The following is a 26,826-nucleotide window of genomic DNA, read 5'->3' as shown; positions in this document are numbered from 1 at the left end:
TAAGATGTGCCAATAGTACCACTAAAACTTTTGTGAACCCCTTGGAGAGGTCATTAACCCAAAGGGAAAGGCATGGTACTGAAAGTGCGAGGATGTGTAAGAGACTTCAGATACCTTCTGTGATTTTACAAAAACAGTTCAACCACCTTAGATCTAGGATTCCATGCATCTCTCCATTCTGCTTCTGTACTGGAAAGAACACTGAGTAAACCCTGGGACCTCTCTCAGCAGAGGGAACTGCCTCTATCGCCCCAATATGAGGTAGATGGTATAGGATAGCTGCATGTTTATTTGCATCCCTTGATTTTGAGATCTGCCAGAACCTGTCCCTTGGTTTCCTTACAAATTCCAAGAGATAGTCTTTGGAGACACGTCTCCAGGAACCATGCATCCAATATTGTGTTGTACCAGGTTTGCACATAAGCCTGAAGCCTAGCCTCCACCTTGGGTGAGAAACCCCTGGGCGTGGCATCATGCCAACCTGTCTCTAACTTCATTCCCTGCCTTGGAAGAATGGGAATGCTGGAACTTTCTGTGGAAGTTCCCAGATTTCTGCCGCTTGGGTTTGAATTTGGATGGCCCTTCTTTCAAGATGAAAGGGGTGAAAACTCTGGTTGGCTTTAGTCTTCCCTGTCTTGGAAGCTGTGGAAAGTGCTCTGTTCTTGTTTCAATGAGAACAAGGTCTAATGCTTGCCAAATAACTTAGATCTGGAGAATAGAGTCCCCGGTAATCTACTTTGAGATTGCACAGCCACAAATTTCTTCTGGCCACCACACTGGAGGTGGTAGCTCTAGAACAAATAGTCAGCGGAGAAAGCAGTTGGCAAGGATACCTTCTCCAAAGTGTCTTGATTGGTTTGGATAAGGTGTTGTTGTTCCTCCCAGAAATAGGTGGTTCTGGAGAAAAACAAATTGGCTACTGAGGCTCTGAGAGCAAACGGAATAGTCTAGAACAGGGCCTCTGAGAGGAATTTTATCAGGGGATACAGAGTTTCTTTTGGGCCCCTTTGCAAAGGAGGAGGGGTGAAACAGAGCAGGGGTGGTGGTGATGGGCGAGCAGAATAGGAGCAGGGACAGACAAAGCAGGGTGAGGGGAGGGTAGAGACAACTGGAAACGTCTTAGGTCTACCCAGCCATGTGGCATCAGTAGGGTCCCCAGCATCCCTTTTGGGCAAAAAGTCTGAGTAGTTATGAAAATGTCAGATCCCAGGAAATTTCTAGGGCCCCTCCTTTGGCTTCTGGGCCCCCCTTTAGACCCTGGGCCTAAGGGGTCTAACAGAGGAACATTACCCCCTTTACCACCCTCTCCTACGCCCTGGTCTAGAAAGCTCTCTTCAGCTATGCCTCAGTGCATTTGTTGCATGGGACACAAGGGCCACGTTCCCCATCTGAGAAGACAGTGCTGCAACAGGTGCATCCATCCACCGATGGTACCTCGAGTTGACCTAAGATTCCCTTAGGTAGAGAGTAAAACGTACTCATGAGTTTGGTGTCTCACTAGCCGTGCAGCAAGGAGGACCACTCCATCTCATAAGGATGATCTCCATCATTTTAACAATGATCAAAATTGATCTCCATCATCATCAAAAATGATCTCCATCATTTCAGGATGTGTTCTGGTAAAAGGCATCTCTGCTGGCCTCAGTGGACCCTGAGGAAAGAGATTTTCTGGAGAAAGAAGTTAGAGTTGCAGCACTGGCTCTCATTCTGAGGCTTTAAGGCTCAATGGCTTAATAAGGGCAGGAGGTCTGGTCTAGAGGGTAGAGCCTCTGTTAGCAGTTCGAGTACACTGGCAGCTCCCTGAACGGTGAGACCTTGAAGCAGCTGACAAGCCCAGCTGAGTGATTCCACCTGCTCTTGGTGTGAGCAAGAAGCATCTTGGTTGCCCTCCATGTGAGAGATGGAGCTGCTTGTCATCCTGCCTGGGAGAACTGGAGGCCAGAAGTGAGACCAAACCAGGAAGATCCATTCTGAAATGCTGTTGGTTCTTGAAAGAGAGAACCTCTATGATTGTAAAAATCCTCTTGAGGGATTTAGAAACACCTGCCTATGTAAACCGCCTTGAATAAAGTCAGAGGAGTAATCCGATGACCAGAAAGGCGGTATATAAATACCTTGTTGTTGTTGTTGTTGTTGTTGTTGTTGTTAATCCACTTGTTGTTGGCAACCTTCAGTCTCGAAAGACTATGGTATCGCGCTCTGAAAGGTGGTTCTGGAACAGCGTCTAGTGTGGCTGAAAAGGCCAATCCGGGAGTGACAATCCCTTCCACACTGGGAGCAAGTGCATTCTGTCCCTGGTCTGTCTCCCTGGCTATAGGCCTTCCTTCTTTGCCTCTTAGCCTCAGACTGTTGGCCAAGTGTCTCTTCAAACTGGGAAAGGCCATACTGCACAGCCTGCCTCCAAGTGGGCCGCTCAGAGGCCAGGGTTTCCCACTTGTTGAGGTCCATTCCTAAGGCCTTCAGATCCCTCTTGCAGATGTAATTGTATCGCAGCTGTGGTCTACCTGTAGGGCGCTTTCCTTGCACGAGTTCTCCATAGAGGAGATCCTTTGGGATCTGGCCATCATCTATTCTCATGATATGACCGAGCCAACGCAGGCGTCTCTGTTTCAGCCATGCATTTGGGTGTTGGCAACCTTCAGTCTCGAAAGACTCTGGTATCGCGCTCTGAATGGTGGTTCTGGAACAGCATCTAGTGTGGTTGAAAAGGCCAATTCGGGTGTGACAATCCCTTCCACACTGGGAGCAAGTGCAGTCTGTTCCTGGTCTGTCTCCCTGACTATGGGCCTTCCTTCTTTGCCTCTTTGCCTCAGACTGTTGGCCAAGTGTCTCTTCAAACTGGGAAAGGCCATGCTGCACAGCCTGCCTCCAAGTGGGCCGCTCAGAGGCCAGGGTTTCCCACCTGTTGAGGTCCACTCCTAAGGCCTTCAGATCCCTCTTGCAGATGTCCTTGTATCGCAAGGACATCTTGTTAATAATAATAATAACTTATCAAGTATCCTAGAAAAAGAGGTTTTTTCTATTGATGTGAGCTTCTGCACTCTCCATCCTCACCATTCGACCCCATGTGACCAAAGACTTAGACTTTGGTCCTTTCCTGAGAAATGGGTAGTCTGAATCTGAGGAGTCAGATTGGCCCAAACATTGTGAGCACTGTGAGGGAGAGCTGGAAGGGACGGGCTCCTCCACGCCTGAGGCTGCTTTCCCTTTTCCAGCCTTGGTCTTTCAGTTGTTTAGGGAGAGTGAGCAGACCCTGAGAGGCTAGCTTGATATCAGTCTAGCCCTTGAGCCACAGCACTCAGGACAGGAGGAACAGGGTGACAGCTGTACCACTGCTTGACCCCTTAAGCTTATTAGCACCTCTAGGCTCCTTGGAGTGCTTGGTCTGGACAGGCTTGACTCTGAGCTGACCTCAGGAGACCTGTTGGTCTTTTTTCTTTTTAAATATATATTACTACACTGAACAGCTGAAGAATCACAATCTGGCTGTCCACTGGACCGTTTATGAGGGAAAAACAGAGACTGGGCAAAAAGAGGGGAAAACAAACCCCTTACTGGGTTCCTCATTGCGTATGCCTTTAAAAGGGGATTGGACAAGTTTCTGGAGGAAAAATCCATTATGGGTTATAAGCCATGATGTGTCTGTGCAACCTCCTGATTTTAGAAATGGGCTATGTCAGATGCAAGGGAGGGCACCAGGATGCAGGTCTCTTGTTATCTGGTGTGCTCCCTGGGGCATTTGGTGGGCCGCTGTGAGATACAGGAAGCTGGACTAGATGGGACTATATGATCCAGTGGGGCTGTTCTTATGTTCTTATGAGGAAACAGTTGCCCGCTGAGACACAAAATGGTACCCACGGATATAAAAAACAGAGCCGGTGCTTGTGAGCATTGGGCAGGCTCTGGGCAGCTGATGGAGAGTCCTGCCCATTTGCCCCTGACACTGCAATAGTGCCTGGTGATCAAGGTGTGTGCCTCAGTTCCTCAAACCTGCCGCCACCTCAGAGAGGTGCAGACCAGTCCCTGTGAGCCCAAACAGCTGAGGGAAAAAACAAAGCCAGTGCTTGTGAGTGTTGGGCAGGCTCTGGACAGCTGATGGAGAGTCCTGCCCGTTTGCCCCAGACACTGCCATAGTGCCTGGTGCTCGAGGGGCCTGCCTCTACTCCTCAAACCTGCCGCCACCTCAGAGAGGAGCAGACCAGGCACTGGCAGCCCAAACAGCTGAGGTACAAAATGGCGCCTGCTGAGGTAAAAAACAGAGCCGATGTTTGTGAGCGTTGGGCAGGCTCTGGGCACTCATGGAGAGTCCTGCCTGATCGCCCCCAAACACTGCAGTAGTGCCGGGTCAATCGAGGAGTTTGCCGCTGACCCCCAAACCTGCCGCCACCTCAGAGAGGCGCAGTCAAGGCGCTGCCACCCAAGCAGCCAGTTCCCTCACAGCGGGAGAAGCCAGCGCAAGCGCCGCCTTCCCGAAGGGAGAAAAAGTGGTAGTTAATGTTTCTGCGGTGGAGAGAGCCGGGCCTCAGCAAAAATGCTCCTTGCTCTCCAAGACTCAACGGACCCGACTCACTGAGGAGCGGAGTTGAGACAGGCTGAAGAGAACCGTTTTCCTGAGGAGCTCCAAAGGGGATGACTGAACTCCAGAGAGGCAGGGACGGGGGACTGGATCCCTGTGCTTGTGGGGCTCTGCCCGCCTTTTCGCTGGCCCTGCCTCCGGCAGCAGCGAGGGACAATCCAGTGGTGAGGAGTGCGCCTGCCTCCATCAGGGAAATCGCTGTGTTCCATCAAGAGCTAGAGTCAAATCACCAGGAAAAAAAACACACAACTGCCTTATGTCACAAAAAGTGAATTTCCTTAACTCACAACTGACCAATGAGTCTGAGTGTTTTGAGAGCTCATGAGGTGTTATGATGACCCAGCAGGGAACCAAGAAGATGTCATCATGAGGCTGCTCCCTTTTCCATGCAGCAGAGCTCATACCAGAACTCCTGTTCAGTTGTGTGAGTGTCATCAAGTTGGCCACTTTTTTTTGTTGGTTACTGATTGGTTGGGTAACCTGTACTGCTCTATAGTGAAACAAAAAAATTTAATGGAGTGACACCAGTTATCAGACTAGGTGAGATCAACCCTAGTAATGCCATTAGTGGGAAGGCTGGGTGTTGTACGCTGGCTCAGATGACTTTTAAAGTGGATTATAAACATTGATGGTGGACTATAGTCTATCAGTGGGAATTAACCATGACAGCTACATTGAACTTCCAGATGCAGGGGCAGTATGTCACTGAGTCAGGGAAGGATGCAGTGTTTGTGTTGAGGATGGGCATGAGCACTGTCTTAACTTCAGAGCCCAGGTCAACCGGGCAGGTAGACCTGGGCTCTCAGTCGAACTTGGGCCTCTGCGGCTGAGGTTTGCTGGGTGTCATACTGGGGAGGGTGTCAAAAATTTACGGGTGCCGAGTGCTAAATGACCTTTGAACACCATTGCTCACCGCAGCAACTGGTTCCTGATGTCCCAGATCTTCACAGAGCCGTCCCTGCTTGCCGAGGCAAAGATTTTCAGGTGAGGGCAGCAGCAGAGGCCTGCGGGGAGGCATGCACTGGAGATGAGCAGCAATGGCCATGCACCCACTGCAGGGGCCACCTACCCTCCCCACCCCAGCCTCCACTGCAGGGGCCCCTCTGGAGTACTTGTGATATCGTCCAGGGGGTCATCCTCTGGCCCATGCTCAGTGCGGGTCTGCTCCATCAGGTTGTAGTAGACGATGCTGTACGTGACAGTCTCTGGGTCCTGGAAGGCCACGGCCAGTGTTGCCCCAAGGGAGCACATGTGCATGGCAAGAGTAGCAGAAGAGAAGCACAGGAGGGGGACCAGGCACTCCCTTGCATAGGGGAAGAGGCGCCACATCTTCACTGTGAGGTCTGCACCTGTGCTTGGAGACAGGAGGAAGCACAGGATCAGCACAGTCCCCTGAGCCTCCCTCTCTCCAGCATCTGGTTCTTTGAGTGGGATGTTGACAGCCACAGCCTGTCCGTTTCGGACCCCAGAGGACCCTGGACCATCTTTTTTCAGCCTGGTTTCAGGCCTGGCTTTGGGACAGAGACAGCCTGGGTAGCTGACCTGCCTGGGGACAAGATGGGAGATCCTCCTTGTCTGGACATCCACAACATTGCTGGCTGGGTCTGGATGAGGTTGTGCTCCCTCTCCATGAACAGGTGCATTCTTCTGGATTCACAGTTGCTCCTGGATGACCAGGATGACCAGAACCCTAACCTATAGATGCTGTCATGCGCTTCCACTTCTGCTGCCACAAGTGGGCAGAGGTGTGGCACATGCAGCAATCATTCCCAGAGGCTGGATCCTGGGGGACCCAGCATGCACCAGGATCCTAACCTCTTTTTTTCAATCTGCCCTGCCCTTTTCTCTCCTCTAACCTACGACTGCTGTATCGCTGGTGTGGGTCCAAGGAGACCCATGGCCACTAGGAGTCCTACACAGACTTAAGTAAAATAATACTTGCCTCTGGTAGGCCTCCCGATAGCCTCCACCACCACCACCATTGAAAACAATGGGGGCTCTGTTAGTATGGTTGCATCAAAGTCCTTAGTGAAGCTCAGGATTGGGCAGCTTGAGTCTTTTCTTGGTCTTTTCTTCACACTCATCATTGTCACTGGCAGTACAGCTACTTGTTTTTATGCAGAGAGGTGAATCTGTTATTTGACTCTTCTAATAGGGGCTCGGGGGTCTCAGGAGGTCATTCCAGAAAAATCTTTGAGTAAACGGAAGACTCCTGACCAAATCTCCTGAACCAACACGTGCAACACACGTAAACCAAGTTGCAATGAGTAGGTCTGAATTTTCCCATACTCTGCCACTCAAATGTGAGAAGGCCAGCTTTCCCGAAAAGCAAAAATTCATCCCTTTTGGCACTGGCTTTAAACTGTAGGCCCTTCATCTGCTCCCCAAGTCCTGCCTCTTCCTGCTTGCCTTCCGTTAATTCGAGGCAGTGTCTCCAGGGAGGGCAGAGTAACATCCCTACCTGAAGCCCTGCAGTGCAGACAGTCTCTTTCCTTGAACAGACCTGAACCATCCCCTTTGTGTTGCTCTCGGTCCCCCTGACCAGCCTCCACTCAGGTTGAGCTTTCGCATCCCTGACCCTCCCATCACCACCAGTCTAGGCTTCCTGTCTATGTGCAACTTTGGTGATCATTTTTTCCGCCTTCTACCTCCTGCGCATGTCCTTTTACATCTCCACTTCTCATGCAGCCCACGGGCTTCTTGAGGTGTCCCCTCATTCTTGCTCAGCTGAACAGTTTGCCATCGGGGTTGAATAACAGAAAAAACATCTGAATGACAAGGGAGCTCAGCAAAGGAAGCTGTTAATGGGGGAAGTGGTGAGTTTTCCTGCACTGGAGATCTTCAAGCAGATCTTCAAACATCTTTAGGAGATGCTCTCAACAGGATGTTCCCACTTCAAGCAGGGGTTGGACTAGATGGTCTTGAAGGCTCCTCCCAACTTGAGAATACTATAAAAAACTGCCAAAAGGCCCAGCAGAATCAACAGGGATGCACTCCCCCCCACCTAGCGCCTTGTGTAGGTCATGTGTCAGAGAGATGAAATCTGTTTTGACCCCGACTAGGCCTAAACATCAAATGGAAAGGATGCAAATACTCTGCACCATCCACAAACAATGCAGTTGAGCAGTTGGATTAGTTGAACTTCTCTTTTCTTGAGTCACCAAATTGCAGGGCCCCCCCCCACTGATGCCCTGACTGCCCCCAACCCACTTGTCTGCCCATTCACCTCCCCTGCTTTCTCTCAATTCCCGAGTGTCTCTCCTTGCACACTCTCTGCTCCCACTTCCTGTCTCTGGACATGGAGCTTTCCCAGGGCACAGCTGTGAAGCTGGGGGGGGGGGGAGTCTCCTCCTTTGGGGCTTCTGGAGTTCCTGTCTCCTCACCTCTCCTCTCCTGCCATATTTGTGTCAGCTCGGAGCCAAAGCTTGAGACTCCAGGATTGGGGGTTTGCCCAACTTGACCTCACCTGCTGAAATGATGCAAGTCTGGGTGGGGTATTCAGCCAGTGCCGTGACCTGTCCAGAGCCGTGAGCCTCCACTGTGCACTCAATCCGGCCTGAAAACCACTCCATTGAGCTGAGGAGCCCATTTCTGTGCCCCATAATCAGCAGGTACCTGGCAAGGAAGCAGACTGGTGAGCACAAATTGCCCCCCCCTCGCTCTCTCTGCAGAACTGCCTTGAAATGCCCATGCTCTGATGCTTGAAGAAACTGCAAGTCCTATAAAGATGCCTGTGTAAGTGTTACGTTTAGGAACGTTGCACACAATGTTTACAACGTTGCTTGTTGGTGTTTATTGCTGGAGATGCCTCCAAATACAGAAACAGCAGCCTCTGTACATCTAAAGGTGCTCCTATATATTGATGCTTTTATGATGCTCCTTTATGACAGCCTTGGAGTTGGACTGACTTCTTCCTCAAAGCCCAAAAGAACCTCTAGCCCCAATGAAAGCCATGTTGGCCAACAGCAACAGTTGGGCCAAAACAGCAGGTGGGAAGAAAATGCCTTTTGTCCTGCCCACAACAAAGCAAGACGTGGGCTGGTTCTAAGACAGGACAGATGAGGTTGTGGGGCCCAAGGCTTGACGTGGGCAAGACAGACAGACTGTAGAAGGGCCACTGATGTACACCCCCCCTTGAGGGTGGCTGCAGGGAAAAGTCCTGGGCCAGAGGCAGAAGTCATGGCATAGCAACACTGAACTGGTGTTGCTCAGGTGGAGGCATCAAGCCTGGCGCTGTTCTACAGGACCAGGGAGGTCCCCATTGATTCTGCAGGACACCAGTTCCAGCCATCACTTGGGAAAGTGCTGTCTGTATCTCTGTCTGGAGCTGCTGTGATGGTGCAAAGAGGAGGCACCAAAGTCCGATTCCCAGTGCCTCCCCTACGCACTGTGTGTTCCGAGGTTAGAGGCCGCACCAAGCAGCTGCATCAGGCGAGTTCTGTACAACCACCTGGCAGGGCTCTCAATGCAAGCATACGACAAAAGTTCTGTGGGTCAGAGGGGGCAGCTGGGCTGTACTGCAGGGACAGAGTGCCCTTAATTCATTGTACTGAAACACACACACTCCCTCCTCTACCTGTTTTTGTCCTGCATGTTGAGTGGGAGTTTCTGCCACTGCTTCTTTTCGCCTTTGTTCTCCACCACTTCTAGCCACATCATGTGCGCTCTCTCCGGTTCTATCACATGGCTGTAGAGCAGGAGGCAGGAGGCCAGAGACCCCTCGACAAAGCTCTGCGAGCTCTTCCGCACCACCATGGGGTCTGAAGCAGTGTTGATGCGCAGCAAGGTGCCGTCATCCGTCAGCACAAAGAGAGTCTCCCGGGGCAGGCAATAGGCTTCACTCACGACCTGGCAGTGCTGCTCCAAACAGAGGGTTGAGAGGACCGCGCCACTTGCTGCATCCAACAGCCGCACTGAGGAGTCCTGGCACACGCACAAGACCCGGATGGGGAAGGGGCCCACAGCCTCCAGGTTGGCACAGCTGAGGCGCTTGACAGGGACCCCCAGGAGCGTGTGCAGAGAGTAGAGCTTGTTGACCTTCCACAGGCTTAGGGACGTGCCAGAGATGGAGAAGACATGTGAGGCGGTCTTTGCTTCCAGAACCTCCGCGGGCTCTGAGAGGTGTACCTGGTCCACCTGGTCGACGATGTCCAGATTCCAGGTACGGATGGTTCCGTCTTGGGAGGCTGAGAAGATGAGAGGCCTCCGAGGGTAGATGGTCACAGCAGTTGCTGGAGCTGAGGGCACAAGGTAGGCAGGTTAGGCGTGAGGCGGCACAAGGGGCAGCCCCCCACCCAAGCCGAAGTGTGCAGAGCCAAAAGAGAGGGGTGGTGCAGGAAGGTGCTGCTCCACAGGGACTCAGAGGGGCTCTCCAGTTGGTGGGTCGACTCATGCTCGCAGGGAGTTGGCTGGCCACCTGGTCTGCTGCTCGCCTCTCTCTCCAAGGCTTCCTACTTGACCTCACACAGCACTAAGCAGTCAGCAGGACTGTCTGCCCCCATGGGTTGGAACAGACAGTGCCTCAGAAGGAGAGGCTGCTTTGGAGAACCAGGAACGCCTGGGGCTGACTCAGAGGGGCAAACACATGCTTGTGGCCCAAGCAGCTCTTTGAATGGGAAGCGCCCACGGCCAAGTTCCAGGGATTAATTACACGTTGGGTAAAGAAATATTTCTTGTGTATGTTTTGACTCTCTAACAAGCCCATTTTAGTAGCTGTTCCTTGGTTCTGGTGCTGTGTGAGAGGGAAAAGAGCATCTCTCTATCCACTCTATCCTTCCCATGCATAATTTTGTATGTCTCAATCATGTCCCCCCTCAAGCGTCTCTTTTCTAGGCTGAAGAGGCCCAAGCACCGTAGCCTTTCCTCGTAAGGAAGGTGCCCCAGCCCAGGAATCATTTTGGTTGCTCTCTTTTGCACCTTTTCCATCTCCAGTACAGAGGTGTAGCTAGGTCATTTGACAGCCGGGGCCCATAAAATTTTGTCACCCCATACAACGTAATTAATTAATTATATTATTTATTATTAATTAATTCACATTTTTAAGCCACCCTTCTTCTAAGCAGCTCAGGGAGGTGTACATGGTTCCTCTCCTTATTTTGTCCTCACAACAACCCTGTGAGGTAGGTGAAACAGGGATAGTAATAGTCATGACATGAAATGAATAATAATATATTGTATTGGCAACCTTCAGTCTCGAAAGACTATGGTATCGCGCTCTGAAAGGTGGTTCTGGCACAGCGTCTAGTGTGGCTGAAAAGGCCAATCCGAGAGTGACAATCCCTTCCACACTGGGAGCAAGTGCAGTAAGTCCCTGGTCTGTCTCCCTGGCTATGGGCCTTCCTTCTTTGCCTCTTAGCCTCAGACTGTTGGCAAAGTGTCTCTTCAAACTGGGAAAGGCCATGCTGCACAGCCTGCCTCCAAGCGGGCCGCTCAGAGGCCAGGGTTTCCCACTTGTTGAGGTCCATCCCTACGGCCTTCAGATCCCTCTTGCAGATGTCCTTGTATCGCAGCTGTGGTCTACCTGTAGGGTGCTTTCCTTGCACGAGTTCTCCATAGAGGAGATCCTTTGGGATCCGGCCATCATCCATTCTCACGACATGACCAAGCCAACGCAGGCATCTCTGTTTCAGCAGTGAATACATGCTAGGGATTCCAGCACGTTCCAGGACTGTGTTGTTTGGAACTTTGTCCTGCCAGGTGATGCCGAGGATGCGTCGGAGGCAGCGCATGTGGAAAGCGCTCAGTTTCCTCTCCTGTTGTGAGCGAAGAGTCCATGACTCGCTGCAGTACAGAAGTGTACTCAGGACGCAAGCTCTGTAGACCTGGATCTTGGTATGTTCCGTCAGCTTCTTGTTGGACCAGACTCTCTTTGTGAGTCTGGAAAACGTGGTAGCTGCTTTACCGATGCGCTTGTTTAACTCAGTATCGAGAGAATGAGTGTCGGAGATCGTTGAGCCAAGGTACACAAAGTCATGGACAACCTCCAGTTCATGCTCAGAGATTGTAATGCAGGGAGGTGAGTCCACATCCTGAACCATGACCTGTGTTTTCTTCAGGCTGATTGTCAGTCCAAAATCTTGGCAGGCCTTGCTAAAACGATCCATGAGCTGCTGGAGATCTTTGGCAGAGTGGGTAGTGACAGCTGCATCGTCGGCAAAGTGGAAGTCACGCAGACATTTCAGCTGGACTTTGGATTTTGCTCTCAGTCTGGAGAGGTTGAAGAGCTTTCCGTCTGATCTGGTCCGGAGATAGATGCCTTCTGTTGCAGTTCCAAAGGCCTGCTTCAGCAGGACAGCGAAGAAAATCCCAAACAAGGTTGGTGCAAGAACACAGCCCTGCTTCACTCCGCTTCGGATGTCAAAAGGGTCTGATGTGGAGCCATCGAAGACAACAGTGCCCTTCATGTCCTTGTGGAAAGATCTGATGATGCTGAGGAGCCTGGGTGGACATCCAATCTTGGGGAGAATCTTGAAGAGGCCGTCTCTGCTGACCAGGTCGAAAGCCTTTGTGAGATCTATGAAGGCTATAAAGAGTGGCTGTCGTTGTTCCCTGCATTTCTCCTGCAGTTGTCTAAGGGAGAATACCATATCAGTGGTGGACCTGTTGGCTCGGAATCCACACTGCGATTCTGGATAGACGCTCTCTGCAAGTACCTGGAGCCTCTTTAGTACAACTCGGGCAAACAGCTTCCCTACAACGCTAAGGAGAGAGATGCCGCGGTAGTTGTTGCAGTCACCCCTGTCACCTTTGTTCTTGTACAGCGTGATGATGTTTGCATCCCTCATGTCTTGAGGTACTTCACCTTCTCTCCAGCAGAGACAGAGGATTTCATGCAGCTCAGTGACGATGATCTCTTTGCAGCATTTTAGGACTTCAGCAGGACTTCAGATTTTTCCCAGAATAATAATAATGGCCAGAAAATAAATGCAGTGAATATTTCCCCACAAGCAATGGATGAAATTCTGCATAAAATGGTATATAAGATGATGGTATTATTCCTAAAAGGGAATTTTCAAATTCCAAAATTTCCAGAATGTTGGTCACTAGGAAGATTGTGGGGGATCCAGGCTTGGAGGGGGGAAAAGATTGTAGGGGATCCAGCCTTGGTGGGGGGAAAGGGAGATTGTGGGGGATCCAGGCTTGGAGGGGGGGAGAGTAAGCATATCACTATCAGGACTCACCCAGCTTTGCAAGTCTAAAAACAAGTAAAAATTCACTTTACAGCTGAAGCCTCTGTTTTATTCTTGGGGTGGGGGGAGGCTGCCTTCTGGAGCATTTGCTGAGCTCCACTTTCATCAGATCCGCTTTCATGCAGCTAGCCCTGTACTCCCCTGTGCCCAACTTGACCATGTTTGCATACTCGCGAGTAAACGTGACCGTGTGACTTCCTTGCACTTTCCATAGGGCTCAATACATTCCTCAGCTTGGAAGGAAGGACTTCCTTCTTGGGTTTTTTTGGGGTTGCTTTCATTGGACAGGAACCATTCTGGTGTTGTTGGATTCCCCTCAGCCTGCTCTTTCCAATGCACTATTCGCCTACTCGTGGGTAAACACGCGATATGGCTCAGTTTCACTTTCCATAGGGCTCCATGCATTTTTGGGTTTCTGGGTTTTTGGCCATAACTTTTGATGGAAGAGAGATATTTCACTCTGGTTTTTTGCATTGCATTCTGCTGGAAATTCCACATCCAACGGTATATGGCATGATGGGGTTACTCCTAACCTTCATTATGTTAGCAATGTTGTGGTGGTTAGTGATAGATATGTGGTGTCAGCCCCCCAAGGGCGGTACCTGGGGTGGACCACACCCCACCCCTCGCTAGCTACGCCACTGCTCCACTATATCCTTTTCAAGATGTGGTGACCAGAACTGGACACAGTACTCCAGGTGTGGCCTTACCATAGATTTGTACAATGGTATTATACTTAGTATTTTAATAATATTTTATTCTCAAGACCTTTTTAATAAACCTGAGCATGGAATTGGCCTTCTTCACTGACACCGCACATTGGGTCAACACTTTCACTGAGCTGTCCATCAGCACCCCAAGGTCTTTCCTGATCCATCACAGGCATTACACATTATCTTATATGTAAAGTTGTCATGTTTTGTGACCGCAGTAAAGGGTCTTATGTTGTTAGAGTGTTTAAGGCCCTAGCATTTCGGCAGCTTAAGAACCTACTACAATGGGTCTCAAACTTTTTAGCACTGGGACCCATTTTTTAGAATGATAATCTGTTAGGACCCACCAGAAGTGATGTCATGGCCAGAAGTGACACCATCAAGCAGGAAAATTGATAACACTCCCATACAAAAAATCAAATCAAATTAAATAAGTAAATTAAAAGTTTGCAATAAGTATCCATTTAAAAATGTATTTAATATACAGAAGAATCCTCCTAACCCTCCCAAGTAGTTGCTGATCTGTTTTAAAAAAATTTCCCCAAACATCCCAAAGGCTGCAATCCTATCCACACTTACCCAGGAGTAAGCCCCATTGACTAACATTGTTAAAATCATATACATAGTAGCCTGTTAAAAGTACAGATCTGTAACATTTCCCCAAATGCAGTCACGTAACATGGTAGCATCAAGACTAATCTATCAAAAATAAAATACACCTTGAAATGAATGGAGACACACCTGAAATTGGCTCACTACCCACCTAGTGAGTCCCGATCCAGAGTTTGAGAAACACTGCCCTACTAAGATTGGGTCATAATGCAACACGAGCTATCTGCTGTCTCTCAGACACCTCTTCGGGAAGTCGAGCGACTGGACGTTAATATGTGCCTCCAGGGAAATGTCTCAGGGCACAATCCTAACCGGGTCTACTCAGAAATTAGTCCTGTTTTGTTCAACGGGGCTTATTCTCAGAAAAGTGCAGTTCGGATTGCAGCCTCAGTTTGCCTCCTGCTGAGCCAGATCCTTCTTCAAGGCTCAGGCACTTTCTCCTGAGGAAAGCCTCACCGGCAGCCCCCAAGTGCTCCTCTTGCTACCAGAGAGCCCTGAGCTCCCCCCCCCCCACTCCCCCTCAACTGCAGCCCTGCTGGCATGTGGACATGTTGCTCTCACGTAATTACTCCATCTCCTCCCCCACCGGCTCTGGTGAAGTTTGCACTCTTGCAAGGGACCCAGGGACCTACTGGTGGGTGAACCGGGGGAACCCTAAGGAGACAAGGCTCTGCATACTCTGGTTATATGAGCTCTGCAGGGACACTGGGGCCCACCACAGCTGCTCTTTCCTGCACATGACGTCCCCTGATACTCACCAGTGTGGCCCACGAAGACTGTCTGAATGCACCAGTTCTCGTCCCAGACCTTGATGGTCGTGTCACGGGAAGCCGTAACCACACACCCCACCACTTCGCAGTAGGCAATGTCTGTGATCACCCTGAGAAAGAAGCAGACAAGCCACACCAGGCATGAATAAAGGCCACCTGATCCACACCACACTGCCAACAGTGGGCAACGGAAGCTGATGGAAGGTATACTGCCCCTGAATGTGGAAGTCCTACTCAGCTGTCCTGGCCAAATGTCAGTGGCCATTGTGACACCTTGTAGCAGGAGGTTCCATGAGTTAACCATGCCTGGTGTGCAGAAATCCTTTGTTTGTTTGTCTGAATCAAACAAACAAAGTGCGGCGGCAGTGAAGAAGGCCAATTCTATGCTTGGGATCATTAGGAAGGGTATTGAGAACAAAACGGCTAGTATTGTAATGCCGTTGTACAAATCGATGGTAAGGCCACACCTGGAGTATTGTGTCCAGTTCTGGTCGCCACATCTCAAAAAGGACATAGTGGAAATGGAAAAGGTGCAAAAGAGAGCGACTAAGATGATTACGGGGCTGGGGCACCTTCCTTATGAGGAAAGGCTACAGCGTTTGGGCCTCTTCAGCCTCGAAAAGAGACGCTTGAGGGGGGACATGATTGAGACATACAAAATTATGCAGGGAATGGACAGAGTGGATAGGGAGATGCTCTTTACACTCTCACATAATACCAGAACCAGGGGACATCCACTAAAATTGAGTGTTGAGCGGGTTAGGACAGACAAAAGAAAATATTTCTTTACTCAGCGTGTGGTCGGTCTGTGGAACTCCTTGCCACAGGATGTGGTGCTGGCGTCTAGCCTAGACGCCTTTAAAAGGGGATTGGACAAGTTTCTGGAGGAAAAATCCATTACGGGGTACAAGCCATGATGTGTATGCGCAACCTCCTGATTTTAGAAATGGGTTATGTCAGAATGCCAGATGCAAGGGAGGGCACCAGGATGAGGTCTCTTGTTATCTGGTGTGCTCCCTGGGGCATTTGGTGGGCCGCTGTGAGATACAGGAAACTGGACTAGATGGGCCTATGGCCTGATCCAGTGGGGCTGTTCTTATGTTCTTATGTTCATGAGGCAAATGCTCTCCCCATCAGATTGCAGTTCTAGACACCCAAGAGGACAGGCAAGTCCTCCTTTGGTCCCAAGGTCTGCCCAGGTGTCGCTTGGGCAGTTTGAAATGACAATAGGTAAGCAAGTTACTGACCACCTGAACCTGGAGCCAGTGGCAGGGTAGGGAGTTAGTGGGAAATATAGATTTTTTTTGGGGGGGGGGGAATATAGATTTATATTTTATAAGTTTCATACTACAATAAATAATACAAAGGAAAGGAATCACATTTTACATTTTCAACTACAGTCACATTACATCAACAGTTTAACTAGAACACAGATACATCACCTTATAGGTGGATTCACCCCATCTAACCCTCCCACCATTTTTTCCACCTGTCTCTACCAGTTCTCACCCCTTCGTAAGCTGCGACGCCGTATACTCTGGAGACCACAAAGCGGACCCATCCCTGCGTGTTGGTGGACTTTTTCTCCTTTATTTCTTTGCCCCTTTGGATGCCCAGCGCAAAAAGGAGATACAGATTTATCAATCTTATAAATTGACCACGGCACCTCCCACCTATCGCCTCCTCCCCTCTGTTGTCCTGCATTCGAGTTCGCGTTCGAGAACCTTTATTGGCATAAAACAAATTTAAAAGGGCAAACGAAACAAGAAGTTCTGTTCACAGCATAAATTCAGATAGATGGAACACATGGGGATGTTTTCTTTATAATGGCTAACAAATAATCAGCGACCAAATCAGTGGTAGACGCAAAATTATCTCCCAGAAGGAAACGCAAAAGATCATCAGAAGAACCAGAAGGGACAGGTAAAATTGGGTCTAGAAAAGAATCATGAAGTGTTTGAAAAGCAGGACAGAGACACAGGATATGAACCACCGTGTCAGGTTCTAAAGAGCAAAATTTGCAAGTCCTACTTTCGAACGGGGCATTGCGAAATCTTCCCTCAAGAACTGCAGAGGGAAAGATATTAAACCTGGCAAGCATAAAAGCCCGCCTCTTACTTGGGTTTACTAGTTCCCTAAGACAATTGGCTGCACGGCCAGAAGCAAAAGATAGACCAAAATAGTGGGGAAAACAAATGGGGTTGATGCTAGAAATTAAAAACTGGGATTTGACTTCAAAAAGTCTGGTCTTAATGATAGAGTGGGCCTGCTGAAGACCAATGTCAGCAAGTGATTCCAAAGTAATATCCAAGGCTTGGAGTTTGGCTTCGAAAAGCCTAAACCAAGTGGAAGTATAAGAATCTTTTAGTAGATCGTGAAGAAGGGAATTGGGCTGAAAATTGAGATGGAGATGCAACCAATATTTAAAGGCTAAAGACCACGCCATGGTAGAGGGGAGAATTCCAAGTTCCAAGGCCATGGTCAATAGCCTGATTAAGTTAGGCACGCCCAGAATACGCCTGAGAAAAGTGGACGCTACCTGGTCCAATTCTTTATTCACGGCCTCAGTCCATATGGGGACTCCATACAGGAGTTGGCTAAGGGCTTTTGCGTGAAATATCTGAAGAGCAGCGGGAATATATTGATTACCACAATTAAAGTGGAAACGAGCTATTGCGTTAAGGTGAAGTGTTGTGGAAGAAATAGCCAATTTCCTGTGGAGAGACCAACTAACACGGTGGTGAAAGGTAATCCCGAGATACTTAAAAGATTTAACTTGTTGGAAGGAATCATTACCGACTTTCCATGGGACTGGCGCCCAGGACTTGGAAAAGACCAAGATTTTGCTCTTCTCCGTATTAATTACCAGATCATTGGATGAACAGTATGACTGAAACTCTGCCAATAAATGGCGCAACCCTGGTCTGGAAATAGATAACAGAATAGCATCGTCGGTGTAAAGCAATATGGAGAGGGGGGCACCGTTGAGGGTAGGGTCGAATTGATCACGTTGGATCAAAAACAATGATCGGGGGTCAATCCCCCATGAAGCTAATTTGCTCCATAAAAGTTCCCTATTGATGGAATCAAAGGCTCCACGTAGGTCAATAAAGGCCACGAATAATTTGCCCTTGTGATGGACTAACTTGTCCTCTTGGGTCCCCTCATACCTCCCGCCGGCTCCTTCCCAGAGACAATAGTCTCCCAGGCCTGTTGGGCCAGTTTGGGCCACTTAAAGGCCCTCGCTACGCCCCTCCACAACTCCTTCGCCGGCATACACTCTTGGACGAAATGGGCTACTGTTTCTATCAGCGGCATTTCTATCTATCAAACATGGGTTTGCCGCTCCCACCCTGAGGACCTGATGGAAAGTCCTCCACCTTAATTCCCATAAACTAAAGGGGATTCTCTTCTCACTAAAGGCACTGTGCATCACCTTCTCCTGCAAGAGGTATGCGGAAAGGTGCGTCTTACTTTGCTGTTTCTCCTGGTGAGGCCTCATGATAAACTCCTGTACCGTCGTTTCATACACGTAATGCTTGAGTTGTTTCCCTTCCAGCCCGCTGGTTTTATATGGCTTGGCCGAGAGCCCCATCTCCTTCATCAGAGTCACCGCCTCCCTCATGTACTCCGGCAAAGATCGTTTTATCGCCTGAGTGAGTACGTATCCCATCTCTTCTTTCGTCCACCATTTCTGTCCCCAGGTCGTCTTTTCCCAAGTGTCTCCGAATTGGGCCTATACAGATGCAAAGGCTCCCCCTTCCTGAGGCCTCTGCCTCCATTTCGCCCAGTTGCCAAAATTAAAGGAGACAAAGGCCGCCAAGAACAAAGGTCCCAGGGCCCAAACCCCTAGTCCTCCTCCTTTCACTTTCTTATATGCCATCGCTCGGGCAAGAGGGAAGAAGGCAGTGCCCCACAAGAAAACAAAAACCTGATGGGTAACCATGTCCACCACCTGTTTCGGTGGGGGATAGATCGCTGCCAAATTGGACACCATCGGAACGCAATACACGCTGACGTAACGCACCCTCTGGTACAGGTTCAAGTTCCATTTTTTCTACCTCTTCATTTTTTCCTCTACCTTAGAGGCCCACAGTTTCCAGTTCTCTTCCCACCCTCTTTGTTTCAGTCCAAAAATTATACCTAAAATTTTTACAGATTCCACCTTTTGAACCTCTTGTTTCCTTTCATCTGTTTCAAAAACAGCCCCATGGCCCTCACCTCTGTTTTTCCCCCTCACCCAAGAGAATAACATTTGGTTTTATCCTCATTTATCACCGCTCCCGAGGCCCTGCTGTATTCATCTATTATTCCCTTCAATGTCTCCATCTCACCCACGTCGCTAACCATAACGTACACATCATCTGCGTGGGCTACCGTTTTTATGGCATTCCCAACCTCTGTGCTATTCCCTTCCCCAGCCATGGCCATTCCCTTTATTCTGGGCTCTGCCTGGAGTATGGCCAGCAACGGATCTAATGCCAAAACCTAGAGGAGCAGGCTCAATAGGCATCCTTGGTGTATCCCTGATTCTATGGGTATGATTTTCCCCTTCCATCCGTTTACCTGCGACATAACCGACACCTGCTCATACAGAGTTTTTATATAGTTTATGAAGACCTCTGGGACACCCTTTGCCATCGGCGTTTGCCAGAGATACTTTCTGTTTATTCTGTCAAAGGCCTTAGCTTGGTCCATTTGTAGAAGTATCCCTTTCCACTCTCCCTTCTCCACCATCTGAAAGATCTCTCTAGCCAGAACTAAGGAATCGGTCACCTTCCTCCCTGGGACAGCACTAGTCTGGGTCCTCACAATCAACTTAGGGGCTATTTTGGAAAGTCTGCCATTCAAAATCTTTGCTAAAATCCTATAGTGGATGTTTGTCAGAGTCAAGGGCCTCCAGTCTTTAGGCAGAGTAGGGTCCACCTCTTTATAAATGAAAGTTAAGATTCCTTCATAAAAACTATCTCTAAATTTGTACTCCTCCCGTAAGGCTCTATTAAAAGCTGCGGCTAGGGTTCAGTCAGTTCTTTCTGGAACAACTTATAAAAGGTGTAATTTAGTCCATCGGGACCCGGAGCGGCTCTGTCTCTTCCTTTTCTTATCACCTCCAGCACTTCATCTTCTGTTACGGGTTTAGTCATCTCCTCGGCTTCTTCCTTACTGGGTGACTCATAGGCATCCCTAGGCATTTTCATCTAAAAGTCAGTCATGGTTTGCTCTTCTATCTTCTTCTCAGCGTACATTTTCTGGTAGTGATTATTCATGATGCTCAACATCACGTCGGTTGAGTATTTTATCTCCTCTCCTCCCGACTTTTGAAGCCCTTCAAAGTTCCTGATTGTCCTTCCCCCCCCCCTTCGTTTCTTCTCCCAGTCTTCCTGCTCCACAATTGGCCCCTTTGATCTGTATTTCTGCTTTTGTATTCTGGCCTCTCTCCTCCTCCGGTGATATTCTTGGATAATCTTCCCATCCCTTTCTAATTTCTTCTTATTCTATGCCAGTCCTTTGTTGATCCTCTGATGGGCCTTCAGAAAGCCAAAAAGGCCTCTATGGTTCTGGGCTAGTTCTTTCTTGTACACATGCGATGACATCGTGATGCACTTCTGCTTAATTTCCCTCTTTAGCTCCTCCCACCATCTGATTGGGTCATTCCTTCTGACCTCAGTTACTAATTCTCTCCAAGTGATAATACACTTCTCTATTAATTCTTTATATTCCTGCCAACGCAGTATAGAGGGGTGCAGTCTCCATCTTGGTTTGCCACGAAGGGTCAGGCGATCGCCGTACAACTAAATGGAAAGGTACCTGTGATCTGACCAAGGGGTCAGTCCTATCCTGCAAGATTGCACCGTCCAGGTCTTCTCCGCCCACACCCTGTCTATTCTGCTGGCCACCATCGGGTGATAGTAAGTAAAACGTCCGCCTCCCATCTGTGGAAAATTATTCATATAAACCTTCCTGCAACTTAAAGGAAAAAAATCTAACCCGTTATCAATTAAAAGCGCTTTATCTTCTAAATCTAAATTAAGTAAAAAGGCGTTTAGGTTCCTTTCTTCCAGGGTCAGAGGACAATCTTTAGCCGGGCATCCCGTCATCATAGATCTCAGATTACGCCTGTCTTCTATTCTCGACCTGTTATTGAAGTCTCCGGCGACTATGAGGGACCTGTTGGTGATTGCATAATCTTTGAGTTTGGCCCACAGTTCTTTCCTAGGTCCGACCTGGATCAGGGCGTAGATCGCACCAAGTCTATAGCGCTTCTGATATTCCTTCCCATCCCTCTGTATCCTGATGATGTTAAAATCGAGGACGACCAGGTGACCTGGGATCACTTCCTCACTTCCACTTCCTCACCAACCTCTGAATTTGCAGGTCATCTCGGTTTCGCGCTAGAATAGCCACTCCTCCCGATCCCTCGGTCTTATAGGACCAAATGGGACCCCACGTCCAGAACCTCTGAGCATTGCTCCTGTCCTCTTCACCCTTAAAATTTAGCTGCTGCAGAATCACGAGGTTGTGGTTCAGATGATTCACAGCGTCAAGAATTTCCTCTCTCCCCTTTTGTTGTCTCAGACCCCTCATGTTCCATGTTCATATTTTTAATTTTAACTGAGCCATTGATACAAAATATAATAAAATAACAGAATTCCAATGAAAAATTACTACTAAAAATCCTAATGGACGTGGATAGCAAATGTCATGCCTATCTTTAAAAAGGGAAAGAGGGGGGACCCGGGAAACTATAGGCCGGTCAGCCTAACATCTATACCGGGTAAGATGGTGGAATGCCTCATCAAAGATAGGATCTCAAAACACATAGACGAACAGGCCTTGCTGAGGGAGAGTCAGCATGGCTTCTGTAAGGGTAAGTCTTGCCTCACAAACCTTATAGAATTCTTTGAAAAGGTCAACAGGCATGTGGATGCGGGAGAACCCATGGACATTATATATCTGGACTTTCAGAAGGCGTTTGACACGGTCCCTCACCAAAGGCTACTGAAAAAGCTCCACAGTCAGGGAATTAGAGGACAGGTCCTCTCCTGGATTGAGAACTGGTTGGAGGCCAGGAAGCAGAGAGTGGGTGTCAATGGGCAATTTTCACAATGGAGAGAGGTGAAAAGCGGTGTGCCCCAAGGATCTGTCCTGGGACCGGTGCTTTTCAACCTCTTCATAAATGACCTGGAGACAGGGTTGAGCAGTGAAGTGGCAAAGTTTGCAGATGACACCAAACTTTTCCGAGTGGTAAAGACCAGAAGTGATTGTGAGGAGCTCCAGAAGGATCTCTCCAGACTGGCAGAATGGGCAGCAAAATGGCAGATGCGCTTCAATGTCAGTAAGTGTAAAGTCATGCACATTGGGGCAAAAAATCAAAACTTTAGATATAGGCTGATGGGTTCTGAGCTGTCTGTGACAGATCAGGAGAGAGATCTTGGGGTGGTGGTGGACAGGTCGATGAAAGTGTCGACCCAATGTGCGACAGCAGTGAAGAAGGCCAATTCTATGCTTGGGATCATTAGGAAGGGTATTGAGAACAAAACGGTTAGTATTATAATGCCGTTGTACAAATCTATGGTAAGGCCACACCTGGAGTATTGTGTCCAGTTCTGGTCGCCGCATCTCAAAAAAGACATAGTGGAAATGGAAAAGGTGCAAAAGAGAGCGACTAAGATGATTATGGGGCTGGGGCACCTTCCTTATGAGGAAAGGCTACGGCGTTTGGGCCTCTTCAGCCTAGAAAAGAGACGCTTGAGGGGGGACATGATTGAGACATACAAAATTATGCAGGGGATGGACAGAGTGGATAGGGAGATGCTCTTTACACTCTCACATAATACCAGAACCAGGGGACATCCACTAAAATTGAGTATTGGGAGAGTTAGGACAGACAAAAGAAAATATTTCTTTACTCAGCGCGTGGTCAGTCTGTGGAACTCCTTGCCACAGGATGTGGTGCCGGCGTCTAGCCTAGACGCCTTTAAAAGGGGATTGGACGAGTTTCTGGAGGAAAAATCCATTATGGGGTACAAGCCATGATGTGTATGCGCAACCTCCTGATTTTAGGAATGGGTTAAGTCAGAATGCCAGATGTAGGGGAGAGCACCAGGATGAGGTCTCTTGTTATCTGGTGTGCTCCCTGGGGCATTTGGTGGGCCGCTGTGAGATACAGGAAGCTGGACTAGATGGGCCTATGGCCTGATCCAGTGGGGCTGTTCTTATGTTCTTATGTTCTTATGAGAACAAAACAGCTAATATTATAATGTTGTTGTACAAATCGATGGTAAGGTGTGTCCAATTCTGGTTGCCGCATCTCAAAAAAGACATAGTGGAAATGGAAAAGGTGCAAAAGAGAGCGACTAAGATGATTACGGGGCTGGGGAACCTTCCTTATGAGGAAAGGCTACGGCATTTGGGCCTCTTCAGCCTAGAAAAGAGACGCCTGAGGGGGGACATGATTGAGACATACAAAATTATGCATGGGAAGGACAGAGTGGATAGGGAGATGCTCTTTACACTCTCACTTAACATCAGAACCAGGGGACATCCAGTAAAATTGAGTGTTGGGAGAGTTAGAACAGACAAAAGAAAATATTTCTTTACTCAGTGTATGGTTGGTCTTTGGAACTCTTTGGCACAGTATGCGGTGATGGCATCTGGCCTGGACGCCTTTAAAAGGGGATTGGACAAGTTTCTGGAGGAAAAATCCATTACGGGTTACAAGCCATGATGTGCATTTGCAAACTCCTGATTTTAGAAATGGGCTATGTCAGAATGCCAGATGCAAGGGAGGGCACCAGGATGAGGTCTCTTGTTGTCTGGTGTGCTCCCTGGGGCATTTGGTGGGCCGCTGTGAGATACAGGAAGCTGCACTAGATGGGCCTATGGCCTGATCCAGTGGGCCTGATCCATAGGCCTGATCAGCCTATGGCCTGATCCTGTTCTTATGTTCTTAGGCATTGAATTGCTAAAAAAAACTGGGGGAAAAGCATTTGCACTTTTAAAAACCTCCCCAAACAAATGCAGCACCAACAGAAAGCAACATAAGCAGCTTACTGCAGCACAACACCTGCTCCATCGCTGCCCCACAACTTTTTATACTGTTCACTGTTGTTTTGAGAGGCACTTCTGGGTTTGGAGTTCAGCAGCATACTCAGAAGACTGTCCAACTGAGTTCTGTGCCTCCAACACATGTAAGCAAATAAATGGAGCAACAGCCAAGCTGTTCCTCAGATGCTTCACAGACCCTCCACAGGCACTTTAAAAGCTCCTCCAGGATTCTCCTGGCTGCCACCACAGGACTGAAGTGCCCTGACCCCTGAGTAACCCACAGATAAGGTGAGGAGACCATTTATGCAAGATTGTTTGGGAAATATTTCTTGCCTTATAGGCGAGTATCTACAGCAATTTCATAAACCTGCACCTTCTCCCTGCCCTTTTCCCAAAGCTTGGTAGTCCTGATCATTTTGGTAAACCTTCTTTGCACCTCTGAACAAGGTGTAGAGTTCTTTGTACTTTTTCTCTACCTGCATAGCAAACACACCTGCATCACTTCCATCAGTGATCTGTACTCTTGCCTGGCTTAAAAAACAACAGAAAGGGACAAAAACGGGCAACTTCTTTCAGTCCCTCGTATTACAATTTTGCAGCCCATCAGCTGAGAGCAGATAATGACCCAATAATGGAGAGAGCACAATTATCATGTTCTGTTTGACGCCCCTGCCTTAGCTCAAGGAAGGTGCTCCAGCCCCAATCATTTTGGTGTCCCATCTTGTGCAGCTTTCCAGCTCTCCAATATCCTTCTTGAGGTGTGGAGAGCAGAACTGGATGCAAGGTTCCAAATGTGGCCATGCCACCATAGATTCATAGAGGGGCATTATGTCACATCAGCAGTCCAATCCATGACAATACTAGCCCAGCAAGAGAGGTGAAGGTCTGGAGCCTGTGCCTTGGAGAACTGACTAATTACTGCAAATGTCCTCTGTGAAATGGAAAATGTTCTGCTCACAATCAGCAGGCTACGAGGGCCCTGCCAGGCCTTCCCAGGAATAAGAATCCAGGCAGGCAGGGCATGTTGTAAGCTGCACCCACAGAGAGAGGAAGATAATTCCAGGGAAAGCCTTTGGAGAATCGCTGCCTTTGTGTCCCGCTTCTCCCGCCAATCTAAACCACCCTAATAGTCCCAGAATGTTCTCCCTTTGGAATCCCAAAACTTCCAACGCCACCCCACTCCTTCAAGGGTCTATCTGCCTGCCCAAACAGGCCAAATTATGCAATCTGTCATCATTCTGCAAGTAGATAATAAAGGTCTTTGAATGGAGAATTAGAAAGTGGCTTTAATAAAGTAGACCTTTATTATCTATAATAGATTCCACAGAAGATGGTGGGGGCAGCACTGTACCGGTTCCTGCCCAGGAGCTCCTTGCTAGGAGCCTGGTCTCCTACACTGGCTCAGGGAAGCCTCACCTGCTATGCAGCTCCTTCCTGAAGGACAGGAGCTTCCCCTTGGTGATATCAAAAACTGCCACACCAGTGCCGCAAGAGGCAAAGCAGCGCTGGGGACTCGTTCCACTGGCATCCAAAGCAAGGCGGCTGAAGACATCGCTGGGTCCCAGGCCCTCACTCAAGGCAAGGCGGCACTGAAGGCTCCGGGAGCCATAGCGGAAGTCCCAGATGGTCACGTTTCTGTCCCCGGCAGTCACTATTCGGTTGAGCAGCTCACTGTAAAGGCCACACCGGATGGGCAGGGCAGATTGCACCTGGGAGAGTAGGTGGAAGCCAGAGTCTAGCACCTGGAGGCCCCCCTCCGTCCAGGCCACGAACTGGTCAACCTGGGTGGCATAGAGGAGGCCCATCATGGGCGTTGGCGCTCTTTGGCAACTCTTGTAGGATCCATCCTCCCTCAGGAAGTGCAGCATGTTCTCAGAGTCCAGCACCACAAAGTGCTGCTTGAGAGCATCGTGTGTGATGTGGCGCACTGGGTTGACCAAGCTGATGTGGGCCAGGTGCTGGAGGCCATGACTCAGGTGGAGTACCTTCTTGTCCTCATTCCTCATCTGCAAGGAAGGCAAAGCACTGACTAGCACAGCTGCCAGCAACAGCATGAAGCTCAGGGGAGTTCTGTGTGGCTGGAAGGAACGTGGCCCCTTTCCTGGACCACACTTTAACACCTGTGGGGTGCCTGGTCTTGAACAACAGACTCTGCCGCCATGACAAAGGAGTGAGCTACTCCTCTGCTCACTGCTGCTCTTCTGCATACGAACCACGCACGGGTTAGTATGGCCGCTTCTAGCTCAGGAGAGGTCAGGTGACCTGAAGAACCAATAGGATTCCATGTGGCCCTAGAAAGCTGTTGACTCAGCCTGAGAAACTCCTTCCTTAAGCACAAATTGTATCCTGCCTGATTGGCCCCCAATTGCTGTCCTGGCGAGAACTAATTCCCTGTGCGTGTGTACGGGAAGAGGAGAACATCTCCCATCATTGCCATAGAAAGCAAGTGGGCAGGACCGAGACAAGGCAGGAGAGATCTGTGGAGCACTGGAGCCACCTGGGAGTGGGACACTGGAAAAGCATCTAGGCTTGAGGGGAAAGATGGGGAGGTTGGGGTCCCTGGTGTAGTCCATGCCCACAGGGCCCTACCACTTCTCAGGATTTCATAAATTCACTTGTGAATCTGTCACAGAGCAACTTGTGGGAATGGTTAGAGGGGGCTAGCAGTGGGGGGTGGTGGAAGCTTTCTCCAGCAATAACTAGCATGCAGGGGTGCCACCAGAATAGCAATTGGGGCGGTGCTGTGAGTGAGAGCCCTTCCATCCCCTGCTTTGGGGCATTTCAGGGCGTTCCACGTGCAAAAGAAAAGGAGGAAGTAAACACCTTCACTCAGTTGGCTGCGGCTTGGCCCCAAGTCTTCAGTCCCATGTGATGTTCTCATGCTGCATATCTCTGGATTTATGCTGCTGTGTGTCCAT

The 26,826-nt window shown here is 49.2% G+C and overlaps 1 protein-coding gene across 1 annotated transcript in view; it reads right to left on the bottom strand.

The window, feature by feature from the left end:
- WDR97 (WD repeat domain 97) overlaps window positions 1-26,826 on the bottom strand; it is a 59,804-nt gene that overhangs the window by 32,379 nt on the left and 599 nt on the right. The window contains exons 3-8 of the mRNA XM_066623051.1: window positions 25,325-25,914; window positions 14,849-14,970; window positions 9,153-9,813; window positions 8,043-8,191; window positions 5,689-5,925; window positions 5,490-5,580 (exon numbers count right to left, since the gene is read on the bottom strand). Coding sequence (XP_066479148.1) covers window positions 5,490-5,580; window positions 5,689-5,925; window positions 8,043-8,191; window positions 9,153-9,813; window positions 14,849-14,970; window positions 25,325-25,914 — 1,850 coding nt within the window. The remainder of the gene's footprint in view (window positions 1-5,489; window positions 5,581-5,688; window positions 5,926-8,042; window positions 8,192-9,152; window positions 9,814-14,848; window positions 14,971-25,324; window positions 25,915-26,826) is intronic.

This window comes from Tiliqua scincoides, chromosome 4, assembly GCF_035046505.1.
Source record: "Tiliqua scincoides isolate rTilSci1 chromosome 4, rTilSci1.hap2, whole genome shotgun sequence".
Classification (NCBI taxonomy): domain Eukaryota; kingdom Metazoa; phylum Chordata; class Lepidosauria; order Squamata; family Scincidae; genus Tiliqua; species Tiliqua scincoides.
This window is presented reverse-complemented; position numbering and strand designations above follow the sequence as displayed.